The sequence below is a fragment of the Apteryx rowi genome, unplaced genomic scaffold, assembly GCF_003343035.1.
Source record: "Apteryx rowi isolate R43461 unplaced genomic scaffold, aptRow1 scaffold_59, whole genome shotgun sequence".
Classification (NCBI taxonomy): domain Eukaryota; kingdom Metazoa; phylum Chordata; class Aves; order Apterygiformes; family Apterygidae; genus Apteryx; species Apteryx rowi.
The window spans coordinates 1,434,923-1,448,811 of record NW_020450860.1 but is presented as its reverse complement, the minus strand read 5'-3'; the positions used below and the strand labels follow the sequence as shown (position 1 = coordinate 1,448,811).

Sequence of the window (13,889 nt, the reverse complement as noted above, 5' to 3'; positions counted from 1 at the left end):
AAAGATCTCCCAACCAAATAAGCCATGTACATGTAAGTCAGCTACAGAATACTGTAAAATAAAAAAAAGTTTGACCAATTCCATCAAAGAAGCTGCAAAACAGTGCTTGCTCATACTGTTTCAAATTTTTGCAACTCTGTAGTGTCTCACTTTTAAAGGAACATCCTTGATTCCAAAGGAGAAAATAAGATAAGCAAAAGAAGTCTTTCTCCAACCTCTCAAAGGCTTATGGCTTCATAAAAACAAGTGAATCTTTCAGCATTCCACAACTGATTTAAAGCATCAAATGCCTGTGAAACAGCAAAGATGGTAAGCAAAGCAAACTAGTTTTTCAGTCTAAGTCAAAATTGAACCAAGTTATCTTCTAGTACAGTAAGACAAGCTGCACGTCATGGCAATGGAAATGCTGTCTAGATTTAAAAAAAAAAAAAAAGAAATGCTGCAGTACATTAGAAGTTCTCCAAATTCAACATTTCTTCTTGGATAAAAGCATTTATGGCACCAATTTTGAAACTAAAGACGTTAAGAATGCAGCTCACTGTAGACAGAATATGGCGAAGTAGGGTTGGGAGGGGGTGTTTTGTGCCCGGTATCTTTCAGTGAAGATGCTTAAGCAGGCTGCATATACTATATTTTAACAAAATTAAAGCCTTGTGAAATCAGGAATTGGTTTAGTTTGACAAATATCAGCTCGACTATTGGGAGTTTGAAGCAAGCCATTGCAAACTTGACGTTTAGTTGGATGCCTGACTGTTCAGTTTGACACACTGCATTACAGGGATATTCTAATACATGTGGCAGAACCTGTGGCAAGTTGTCGTGACTCAGGTAAAGCCATGAAGTTCAAAAGATGCTCTTGAATATAGTAGACGTGAAGACCTCCAACTAAAAAAAAAAAAAAAACACCACAAAAGCCTTGTACTACTGTTTAGTCCTCAATAAATTTTGTCGTTCAACTTATGGATTTAACATGGCAGTGCACCATTGGAAAGGAATGAGAATCCATAAGCCATGCAACCTTTCACTAAACCATTCCAGTCCATTCCAAGCCAGTGAATCTTCCACCACTTAAAAAGTGAAGTAGTAAAACTTGCAACAGACTAATCTGCAAACCCAAACTTGTGACTCTTTTGGAAGGGGGGGAAGCATTATAGGTTGAATCTTATCCTAAAACGTGCTTGTTCTCAGTTTGTTGTATCTTATTTTAATTGCAGGTTGATAATTTTTTGAAGATAACCTCTGAAATAATGCCAACTCATATGTGTTAATGACAGAGATGGGTGGCAGCTATACCAGGGCAGAAGGTAAGTAGCATGCTAGTGTAATAGCTGTATAGAAGATTTCTGGAGGTTCTGTGTTTATAGACAAGGGTGGGCTTTCCTGGTGTAATCTCCAGTTCCAAATGGCTAAACAGTCTCTGCTTTTTGTTCAAAAGCAAATTTTGGAGGAGCAGAAGGTTAAAGCAGGCCTTTTAATTTCTAAATTAGAAATGATAAGGAGAGACTTCTCATCTGCAGAAATTGGGGTACAATTTGGGTACAACAGATTATAAACTTACTACACATGCACCTCAGTCACACTGCAGAAATTTATTTAGTCTAGGAATCTTAGTGTAAGGTAAGACCATCAAAAAATAAAAATCAGAATTGGAATAATAAATGTCTGTATAGACATTTAATCAGTCTTGTTAAATAGGTAGAACATGAAATTAAGTGACTAAACCGTGTAGTCTTTGATTAGGCATTTCTCTCTTCAAAGATCTTTAGATTAAATAGTAGACTTTCAAGCAACTCAAAAATGATTCAAAACTTTGTAGGTCAGCTGTGTTTCCTGGCTTTGAAGCCTAACACATTGATATTCTCTGTTAGTGGAGGGACGAGCAGATACAGGAGCAACTGTCTTCAGACTTTATGTAGAAGAGTGACCATCAGATTCTGTTCCTCTGGTGCTCACCAGGAAAAAAAGAACGAAAGCAGTAGTTGCTGTCATGCTAATGCAACTTTTTGGAAAACTCTTCTACCAAGTAATTGTCACAAAAAGATTTGAAATAACTTTTTAGCGTGTGTGATGTCTGTTAAAAGCTAGTATACAGTAAATGATAACGGCAAATCCCTCTTCCAAGGAAAATATTTATGTAAAAACTGTGTGCATTTACGGAAGTATTGTGAGAAAACATCTTTATGTAACGATTGGTTTTCAAAGTACTTTATAAATACAAGAACATAATTTGCTGTTAATTTCAAATGCTGCTTTTAAGCACCAACTTTTTAAATGGCAAAAAGAAAAGTTTTAGTTGGTACAGTGGTGTTCATCTGACACACTGTTAATCATTGTAGGGAAGCTGTGTCTTGTGTGAAGGATAGGTTATGTTGCATAATACATACTTGTAATTTCAGTTTACTTAAACTTATTCTTTTTGATTTAAAGCCTCAGTCACAGCATCTAAATATCTGCAGTGTTTTTGTCAGAGGACTCTTGACAAATTACTCTTGTTACATTGATACAGAGGAAAAAGTCTGCATTTATTTCAGGGTACTGGATTTTAATTAAGAAAGCAATGGGAACATCATGTGTATTTCCTTGCTAAGAGTCAGAGGAAGCATAGAACTAAACTAATTAAAGAAAAACTGCTACCTGACCAACTTCAAGTTATCTGTCACTGTTGATACAATTTCAACAAAAAAAGCCCCTACTTTCTTCATTTTCGTGTTCTTCTTAAGCATGACTGTTAGTGTATTAAAATCACTATTAAAACCTTCCAGAAAGGACACTATTTGAACTACAGTATCTTTTTTAAGAATAAACAAATTGTATAACATAACCTGTTTTTCATTCAAAAATCACTGATCTCAATAGTATGACACCATGCTGGATTAGAGAAATGTGTCTATAAGTAAACTTTTTTTCCCAAGAACTAGTAAAAATAAACTCTTAAATTCACAGTTTGAGGCTGGCCCTGATAATGAATCCTCTAATAAAGAGGTGAGGTATTGCCTTTAATATGCTGCATCGTTGTTGACTTAACAAAGTTTTGCCAAATCACCCTGCAGATTTTGTCAGAATATTTTCAGCTTTTGGATATGTTTGTACCATATTAGCTTCAATTCCCTTGGCAAGTGAAAAAGCTTCTCTCTTTTTGGAAAGTTAGATTTGTTTTACTATAGATTAATACTTAGTAGACCATGTTGTAATTAATAAAGATATTCAAGATAAAAATACACTTCCTTAGCCTACTTTGCAGCTTACAAACATTTCCGAATTTTCTAACAGGAAAGGTGACAATGTTAGTTTAGGGAGCAGTAGTTAGGACTTAATTGATTACATGGCAGGAAAGCTAATGCTGTCTTACTAAAAATAAGAATGTAATTGTACTAATTCAGCAAGCTGTTTGCCTTTTCTTAATTATAAATTGGTATCAATAATAATTGCATTTGTAATTCAATTCACAACACATTATTATTTACAGATGTGTGTATGTGCATACAAGTTTATTATGGGTTCCTGAATATTATCCTGAAATGGTTGAGTGCCAGTGGGATTTTGTGATGGGCAGTTTTGAGGGAATGTACACTGGAATTTTCAGAACCTTTATTTGGTGCTCACCCTGGAGACACTGTTGTACAAAAGTAATGCAGGTAGACCTCAGACCGTTTTGATTATTGTAGTTAAGTATTGATGTACTTTCATACCCTTGGCACAAGTTGAATAGAACCTAAATACTTGCATTGTGTGTGTATAAATATACTGATCAACCCAAAGATGATTTAGCCTTTTTGACTGTCTGCTGGTTTCTGAGAGTGTACTAACTTGACTTTCCTTTTTTCAGTTACGGTGACTGGAAGAAGGCAGTGGAGCAGTGGATGTGTGTTGGAAAATCGAAGGATAACAAAATATAAAACTTGGGCTTTGAATATGGTGTTGACCAGTATTTGTTTTAGAGGGGTGTATTTCATTCAGGAATTGCATCTGAAAGTAGTGCTACTAATCTCTTGGATGTAAGAAGCTCTTAGATAAGTGGAAACCAGTTGCTGTTTCTGTAGCTAACCTTTTCCAAGAGTCAAGAGTAAGCCCTTTTTTTAGTCAGTATACATGCATCAGTGGATTGTGCAGCAGAAGAACATTCCGGCATTGGTCTTCACATAGAGTGCTTTCCCCGTGTGCTGAAAAAGGAGCAAGTTACATTAAAGTGAGTTTGAGCCCTCCAAAATACAGAGGAAAAGGGTATCCTTCACAAAGAAAGAGACCATTAAAAGTTGTATGACATTTTTACATTAACAGTGGTATAATTGTCCGAGCCTTTTTGACGAGAGGAAGGAAGTGTTGATGAGACCACATTTGTGATAAATCCCCAGAGTGGTGTTCTTACAAAACTCCAGCCAGCAGTGCCTCCTCTTATACATGTACAATTCCATAGAAACGAGGTGTTTCCTTAATTGCCTAGGTTTTGGTGCGTTCGTACCCTCGTATGTGTTGATGTGCCAAGATATGTGAGAGTAATCCTCAGACATCATTTTTTCATATAGAAAACTAACTTTAGATTGATGGAAATCCTTACACAGTCATGGCTAATAAAGTTTATATTGACTTCTTGTGCAGTAGACAAACTGATTTCATTTAAACAGCACTTAGTCTACAAGGATTAACTTAAGAAGAAAACATGCATTTCTTACTGAAAGGATTTAAAACTGCCTTTGGGTTTGGGATAAGAATATCCCTTTGAGCTTCAGTTATAGACTGCAGACTCTAGGAGTGAGTCTACCTGTATGTAGCAAGCAGATGGGCAGAATTGCATTATTTTCCAGAGCTAATAAACTTACTGTCAAACAAAAGTATTACCTGCTTGTTTAAAGAAATCTCTGCTTCTTAGCTACATTTACATGGTGGAAAAAATAACCATTATTATACAGTAATGGGAGTTTATTGTTATGAAGCGGTCTTAAGAGAGTGTACCTGATTTCTTCAAGAATGCGTAATATGCTGTACTATTAAAAGACACAGTAGTTTATAGTCTTGCTGCTGCTGTTTAGGCTGCAACAGATCATCCTGTCTAAAATGTAATCCCAGCACATGAGCTACTGTATGAAAAAAACCTGTCTGCCTAAAATGGTAGATATGTTATATTAGTGCTACATTCCCATTAGCTTATGCACTGACTCAAATTACATTCTTGAAAGTCTCTAGTTTAGAAGCAAATTTGGCTTTGGGAAAAGTCTAGAATGTTTTGTAAACACTATTCTAATTTTCTCCTGTTACAGTCTATATACTATCAGTGTCCTTTGCTGATTGGATGTAGACCAACGCCCTTTTTTTAAGCTAATACTATAATATAGTCATTATCAGTCATTAAGGCTGCAAATAAAAGTTTATTGGTACCTGGGTGGTGAAGGTTGATTCTGCAAGAGGTGATTGACAGTTCATTTGATTTGTCCCTGTCGGCAGATAGCTAATGTTGAAATAAGAGAATAACTTTTCCAAGGAAAGACCAAGCAAGAAACTGTTCCTCTGTTTGTGGATTTACCTTGATAGCCATGGTTCTGCTGCAGAATTATTCACCAGTGAGAATGGGTGAAAAAATAGGTACATTTTCAGTTGGGTCCTTATCTTCTTCTGAAAGATGTAAAAGTTGGCCTCAAAGTGGTTAATCGGAGTACCCTATGTTTTGGGGGCTTTCTGAATGTGTGAGAGCAAATGGCTCTGGGTCAGTCTTTCAAGCTGTTGGTAAGTGTCCAGGATGTGGGAGCTATTTTCATTTAATCATGGTTGCAACTAATGCATGCAAAATAGGTATGGAACTCTTAAGACTGTATCAAAAAATAAAAGGCTAGATAATTGTTTTGGAGGAGGGAATGGGTAAAGTATTTTTTTGTGTTCAAGTTTGTAATACTGAATTTAATGAAGCAGGTGTAGATTTTTCCCTGTCTCGAAATATTTCTCTTGCTCTACATCAGAAACTGGTGGGTTCTAATTAAGATTACTGAAGTGGGTGTCTTCCATTTGTGAATGGTGGTCCCCAATATATGAATGAGCATTACCAATTATCTTGCCTACTACAGATTTGAGAAATGGCAAGCTATGGAAGTGGAGACTGCAAGTACACACTTCCACAAACAAAGTAGTACTGCTCATGAGAACTAAAAAAGAAAAAAAAACCTATTTTGAGGTTCTTGTATTTAATTATAAATTTGAAGTAAATGTTCTGTGCACATATGGATAGCTATAGATGAACTTTACCAGATGGCAGTAAGAGTTTTGTGATTTAGCTTCAGTCAGTGTTACCATTCACTCTGGCAGCCGCTAGTGTTACTAGTATTTTCGTATAAAACATAACTCATCCCTGCATCCTGTGGCCAAAAGTCTAAACCTAAAAGGACGGTTGTGAATTCTTACTGTTGGCTATTGAAAATGATCCTTAGGTGTGTCCCAATCATAAGACCTGGAAAGTGGGGACACAAAAAACTGCGCTCTTTTATTGCATGTAATTTCTTCTTTTGCTCTTCTCTTTCTCCCTACACCTCAAATTATAAGCCTAAGCAATTCAAGAGAGGTGATGTCTTGAAACCAGCTACTTCAAGGAACAGGCACAGCAATTGATTTATAATTCAGAACATCGTCAGAGAATTTTTGGTCTCTAGGACAATTACTTGTTTCTGTTTCATTGCTTCTATCCCTGATGCTCTAGTTAACTTAGGAATCATGAGCTGGTTAGAAAACGGAATAGTTTTCTATCTGTGTTGCTGAAAGGACAGTTAAAAAGAAGAAAACTGTGAGATAACCTCTGCTAAATTAGCATCACCAATAGTGCTGGCTAATACTACTGTAGAGCAGGGTGAAAAACTCCTAAAACTACTCTGTCTTCATGCAGTGGATCCTGTAGAGTGCTGGTAGAAAGGGACACTTTAATGGGACAAGTAAAATAGTTCAAAATTTTCATTCTCTGCTTTATATTAAAAAGACTTCAATTTGTTTTATGAAGTTTTCACAGTTATCCAAGATGTTTGCTTTGACAGATGGTAATCTTGCAAAAGAACATTTTGGATTATATGTATATTTCTTGTATAAAATAGTTGAGGAAAAAAATAAGATTTTGACATGCATGATCAGAATCACGATCAGATCTTGCAAATGGAAAACTATTGTAAAATGGCAATGATTTTAAATTAAGACTTTTGCCACAGAAATTTAAAAATTAAATTTTATTAAAAGGTTGCATGGCATGTTTCCCCCCAAATCATCTTTAATGTGAAATGCAATTTTATTGCTGTAAATATCACAGTGTACTAGGAAGTACTGACATTTACTTCATTGGACAATAGCCACAAGACCAAGTTTACCAGGTTGTAGGATGGCATCTGACACGAGAAAATAACTGTGAAAGACCTTGTTACAATGTAAGTATCCACTCAGAATGCTTCTGTTTTCAGGAATGCTGAAAATGTGTAGTAGATCTGCTTTCATTATATCCCTTTGAAGTAACAGAGTACTAGAAACCATTATACAAGGATGCTTCCTGCATTATAGTAACTGTAGTTCTGCTTCTTAAAATTTGGTGCGTTTCAGTGCCAAGTGAAAAAAGGTTGTTTCACTCTTAAGCTCTGCAAACGCCAGAAGAAGCAGGAAGATGTAATCACGGATGTGGGTTACAGCGAGTTGCTCACAGAAGTACACTGAAGGCAGAACTCTCAGCGATGAATCCAGAAGAGCAAATTGTAACATGGCTTATTTCGTTAGGAGTTTTGAATTCTCCCAAGAAAATAGTAGAGGATCCGGAGGAGTTCCTGAAAACTTCTCTGAAAGATGGAATAGTGCTTTGTAAACTCATTAATCGTCTTCTTCCGGGATCTGCAGAAAAGGTAACTCTTCAGATATATTTTGCCAGCCTGAAGCTAGAGCACTGTTTGGTAAAATATTGCACTGGTCATTTTAGGATGTATTTTTCTTTGGTAGGCAGCATGAGCAAGGAGTATCAACAAGATCAATATGTTTAAGTTACTAGTTAATTCTAATTGAGGGTAAAGTAGGATCCTAGCTTTCGGTTTTTGATTTTCTCTCTTTAACGTTCACAAAAACCCAGAAGGTTGTAGTTCAGTGAGTTACGCATGTGCTTTCTGTCGCAGAGGAAATACTGGGCCTACCAGAAGTCAAAAAACCCCTTGTTTTTAAATAGATGGACTTGTGGTTTGTCTGTATTTAAGTAAATATAGTAAATTACAACAGTGTAAATGTATTCACTCTTTTGGAATTCTCACTGTAAAACACCTTGCTATTCAGGAAATACATTGGAGAACAAGATGAGGTTAGGAATAAATGAACCTTGCATCCATGCCATTTTGAACTATTTCAAGTCCAGCAAATACACTTATATTGAAGCCATTTAACCCATCTGAGTACCTTGTATTACGGTTTTACTAGGCATATACGCAGAGAGTTTGAAATAGTGATAAGTAACTGGGGGGGGGGGGAAGGGGAAGGAGTATGATGAGAGATAGGAAATGGCAACACAGAAGAGAAGCTGTTTTAATTAAAGAAAGAAACAGGTTCCTCCCCACTCTGTAAAATAGCCTTTATTTAAAACAAAAATTTGCTAGCTTCTTATCTCATTTATATATGATGGCTTGGGGCAGTGTGTTCTTAAAGGTTATCAGTTTCCCACTGCCACTTAGGGCATTGTCATATGTTGACATTCAAAACAAGATGCCGACCATTTCGATTTATGCATCACTTCCTCCAGTGGCTCTTTCTTCCTGGTTCGACAGCTTGCCTGCCACCCCCATCCGCCCCCTTAAGAAGCTTCCCTAATTCAGTATAAAACGCACATGTCAATATTCATGCAGGCCTTCTGAATAGAGGCTATACAGAAGGTAACGTAGTGATCTTGGTGGATTTTGTTTCTTTAGTATTGTCTGGAGCCTAAAAATGAAGCTGATTGCATCAGTAATATTCAAGAGTTCTTAAAAGGCTGTGCACTTCTTAAAGTGGAGGTAAGTCAACTTGTATCTTTCACATTATTTTGTTCCCGTAATGTGCTTGTTTAATACATATTCTAAAAGGAAGCCAAATACCAGAGGGACAGGTAGTCGTTCCTAATCTTTTTTTATTGGTAACGTGAATAAGAATATGGGTAATTTAATATTCTGGCTGGAGAATTTGGAAATAGAGTATTTTGACTGTGAGCTTAACAGATTCCTTCAAGACTTTGAGAGGAATCTAAACAGTCAAATAGAAATACACACAGCAATAACAGAAATTCTGTCTAAACACAGTTGAGCTGTGTGGACCGGTTTGCATTTTTTTTTCATTATTAGAGACTAGGGCTTGCCATTTTTAGTCTTGCTTTAGTGTAAAGGTGAAATATTCTTAGTACTGCAGTATTTTTATCCCTTTACAAGCATTAAGTGAGATTCTGCCAAATATATCATATAAATTGGTCCTTATACATACAAATAATTCTAATGTAGACAAAAGATAACTTTTCAGTATCTATTCCTGATCCTATATAATTCTTATGCCTAAACATAGTTCATATTTACAAGATCAGAGTCTAAATGCATCACTTAAGAGTTCAGATAATTCTGCCATTATATTTTTACAACTGCATATGCATTTAAAATATTTTTAAAAACTTTGATATAACCCTTAAATTTCTACAGTAAAAAGAACCATGTATCTAAGAGCTGTCACTAACTTGTTTGAAGTTTTATCCACATTGCAAAAATATATATATTCTGAAGATATATTCTGCTAGAAGCAGGGAACAGCATCCTTGGGCATTACACAAAATTATTTATGCACTACAGTGAGAAGGAGTCAAACCCATGGCAGCTCTGTTGCTGTGCTTTTCCTTTGGAGGTCTAAACAAGCAAAGAGAGCCTTTCTTCTCTTCAGAGCTTTTTAGCTGGCCAGCATGAAAATTCGTTCATTCCAGAATTTTTTTAATGAGCTGCTTGTTTCCCAGTAATCCATTTCTAAAAGCCTACTGCAGCAGTCTAGTTTTAAGAGCAGATATAGATATATAGAATTACTGAAGGGCTATCAGATCAGAAATCAGTGCTGCTAGTCTTCTGGTGCTTAATCRTGATTTTTTTCAGTTTTTCTGAGAAATTATTTTTCTATTTAAAAAATAGAACTAGTTATAATTGTTGTGGTGGAAAATACTAAAAATAGGAATCAAACTGCAAAAAGAGAAGACAAGGGAACAGTCCTGAACTCTGTCATGCTTTAAAATCTCATAATTTTTAAGCTAGTTCTGAAATACTGCAGCCCCACTTCACAGTTTCCATATACTAGGGACAAGCAATATTTTGCATCCGGCCCTGGATGTTGCTCTGATCGTACTTGTTGCTTTTCTTTCCTGGTTTTATTTTAAGAAAAAAGTTCCAATTTTTTTATTTTTCTGATTTATAAGCCCTGTAATCTTTGAAATACTCTGAGCCTTCAGTTACTTTCATAGTGCACGTGATTGCCCCGTCTCAGTTCCTGTGAAAGTAGACCTCTAAAGCTAAATTAAAGCTCAAATCTCTCAAGCTTGCATTTAAATTTTGCAGCCAAATGTAGATGATTTCATACTGTTTTTTCATGGTACCAGAAATATTAGTAACAGTCATATTAGAACACCAAGCAAAAATGGGAATTTTGCTTCTTCCTGTTTCCCCTCTGTAGTCCCACACAGAGGAATGCTCKGGATGGTACAGCTCAGGTGGTGGACAAGACATGGTACATAGCAGAGTGGTATGCATCCCTCTAGATCTCCCATATCGCCACCTTTTCTGAGTGCTGTGAAGGCAAGGCCACAGGGGACATGGTATCCTTCTGCCATCTCTGTTGCTCCTAAATGTTGCCCTGTCTGGACCTTCTTGGCAAAGAGACTAAGCAACATACCTTTTGCTGGCCGTCCCTCATGTCAGATGCTTAGTTTGCCTTGGGAAGGGCCACTGCCCTTCAGAGGGGGATTGTCTACATTTACTCTGAAATCACGTTAGGAGCATCAGAACAGACAGGGAACCTTCTTGTTCCAAAATCCTTCAGCAATGAAACTGCAGTGACTTGGCATTTGTTATGTCTAAGGAAGATGAGCATAAGCATAGAAAATACAATCTGCTATAGTAATCTAGCTTGAGGAAAGACTAACACAAGGAAAGCTTTAATCTTAATAACAGGTTTGGGTCCCCTGAATGCCGTGCTGCTGGTTACTCAGATTTTGGATTTGACAATAAAAACCTGATGGTTCCATCAAATTCTGCCCTTCTCCAAGTGCCACAAATGACTCCCATTCTTTAAGACAAAGAAACAGCCTGCCATTGCATTTGAGGTACTTCTGCAGTCTTCAGATTGTTAAGTGTGTGTTAAGGTCAGAGATTTTCTTCCTGTTGCAGATGTGAGCAAAAGCAGAAGTTCTGAGAAGATTCAGAGGTCAGGACTTCTACTCTGGATATCTTGACTTCTACAAAAGGCCTCATCTCAGGAAATCTCAAGCATGAGAAACTTCATACGTGATAGCATAGCAATCATAACCATACAGGATAGCATACCATCCTAGCACCCCATGGCTTCATCACACTTTGCTACAGCAATGGCTACTTTTCATACTATGCCTTAAATTTGTTTTTGTTTCTGTCACACATGTTTGTACAGCTGCCATTTGGAGCCGAATACATACTTTTACCAAGCATTGCTACTATGCGGGGAAGGTGATCGGTTTGAAAGGGTAGTGTTTTCAACACAATTTGGTTGAACCCCATATCTGACCTTCCATTGAAATGCTACTGCTTTCCAATCTGTTCCTGTGGGAGGGCTTTCAAGAGGTTACCCCTGTAGAGCTACATCTACACTCTTCCCTCCTACCCTTCTTCTTTGTCGTCCTGGTAACTCTCAATCTTAGGAAGTAGAAGAAAGACACAGCAAGGCAAACAGCACCTTCTCCCTTTTTATAGAAACAGTGAAACATTTGGGCATAGTGGAAGGGATGGAAAAGGACTCTATGTGACCTTCCTGCTATGAGGTGGCTCCATTGAAGCTGCAGCAGCTCTACAGGCCAGTGGTGTGAGCTGGAAGAGTTCATCTCATTCCAGGGTATAAATAACTAAACTTCACTTTTCCATAGCTTCAGCTTGGGGCTAAACCCTGCAAAGATTTGCTGCTTCAAATGTGTTAGTCCAAAAAAAGAAGGCAAGCAGGGCAATCAGCTCCTCCTAACAAGACAAGTGCTGTAATTAGATGAAACAATGAGACTGCATCTAAAATTTTCCTACCGCTTTTCAGTGCCAAAATTTTCATGTCTATCAGTCTGACTCTGTTGAGACAGAGGACTAGGCAGAGGACATGGGCACTCGCTTGGAACTAACCCTTAGATAAATTCTTTGGTAGTTTGGACTGAGGAACAGCACAGATGACCTGGTTGTACTTTATCTAGACTGTGGCTTCCACCTCTGAGCTGTGTACATGACCCAAGATCTGATCCATTAATTGAGTACTGCTAAAGTGGTAACAGTTGCATGCAAGTTGGATGAGGTGGGAATAGGAAGGCAAGATGTTCTGTCCCGGGGGCCAGATGGAGTCTTGCATAGAAAATATGGAAAGATTGTGATGAAAAAGAAAAATAATGAAGCAGGTGGAAAGCAAGGGATCCTAAAACAGCAGACTGAAAGCTAAGTCACCTGAAAGATAAAGGGAGAGTAGTATGTCACATGGTACCGCACAACACACAAGAAACTCCAGGCCTAGCCTGTTCTTGAGAGCACAGATAGGAACTGTTACAGTATTTGCTTTTGCTGTTGAAACCACTATGCACAGAGTAACAGCAGTTCAACAGCATCACTCACTGCTGAAGAAGCACAAGCTCATAACCTTCATTCAGCAGTAGGGTTTTATTGCTAGGATGACCGCAAAGCCTCTGGCAAGGGCCTGGATTTTGTGAACTAAGGTAGGTATCTGCAAGATAAATCAATGGCTGGATTAAACTATACTGTCAAGAATGAGGTGTACAGAATGCAGTCCAGTTGTTGCCATTGTGAATGGAATTGAAACCATTTTTGTTGTTGCAGTTGGAGGTGTTTGCAACCTTCACCAAACTGTTTGTGCTAGGACTGAGGTCTTGGGAGGAGATGAAAAAATTGTCATCCTTTTAGCTCCCTATGAATGTGCTCCCAGACCCTACTGTGCTTTGGCTTCAGACCTGTTTCCCTAGCTGGATAATGTCAGGAGGGAGAGCTCCTGCCCAGCACCCACCAGTGCAAGCACTAGGGAAAGGGTATCTCTGGCAGCACCTGCGGGAATTCAGAGGGACCCATTGTCCCGGAAACTTCCTGCTCGCAGATGTACGGGGCGTCTCTGAAAGTCCTGTATCCCTTAAAACCTGGCTTCACATTGGATCTCGGTCCGGTGCTTCATTTCCTTTCCATATTGCAGCCTGCTGTTGTGCTGAAATGTCCGGGGAATTTCACACTCCCTGCAGGAGTTTTCGTAGAACAGATGGACGCATGCAGCAGAGAGGCGCTGTGTTTGCCGTGCAGTGAGGACATGTTGTTTCTGAGAATGTCACTGCCTCGACTGAATTGTGGCTCATCCACAGGAGCCCTTTCATCGCGTTTCCAAGTGTTGCAAAAGTGCTGTAATTACCAGTTTAATAGCCCGGATTTTCCTTTCTTTTCCTGTCCTTCCCCCCTCTTTTTCTCCTGTCCTTTTTCCTTCTCCTTCTCTGCTTCATCTCTCCTCTCCCCCTTTCTCCTTTCTCCCTTTCTCTCTTTTTCCTTTGCTTTCTCCTTTCCTTTGCTGTCCCCTTTTCCTTTGCTTTCCCCTTTTCCTTTACTTTCCCCTTTTGCTTTCCTTTATTTTCCTGTCCTTTCTCCCTTTTCCTGTCCTTCCTCTTTTTTCCCTTTCCCTTCCCCTTCCCCTTT

General features: G+C 38.1%; 1 protein-coding gene across 5 annotated transcripts in view; it reads left to right on the top strand.

The window, feature by feature from the left end:
- Positions 1-4,689: 4,689 nt before the first annotated feature.
- Positions 4,690-13,889, top strand: part of ARHGEF6 (Rac/Cdc42 guanine nucleotide exchange factor 6) — a 46,481-nt gene continuing 37,281 nt past the window's right edge. For 3 of the 5 annotated variants that reach the window (XM_026082663.1, XM_026082664.1, XM_026082665.1), the window contains exons 1-2: positions 4,690-7,850; positions 8,895-8,978. In XM_026082663.1, coding sequence (XP_025938448.1) covers positions 7,686-7,850; positions 8,895-8,978 — 249 coding nt within the window. In that variant the 5' untranslated portion in view covers positions 4,690-7,685. The remainder of the gene's footprint in view (positions 7,851-8,894; positions 8,979-13,889) is intronic. The other 2 variants (XM_026082661.1, XM_026082662.1) reach the window with 2 other exon arrangements.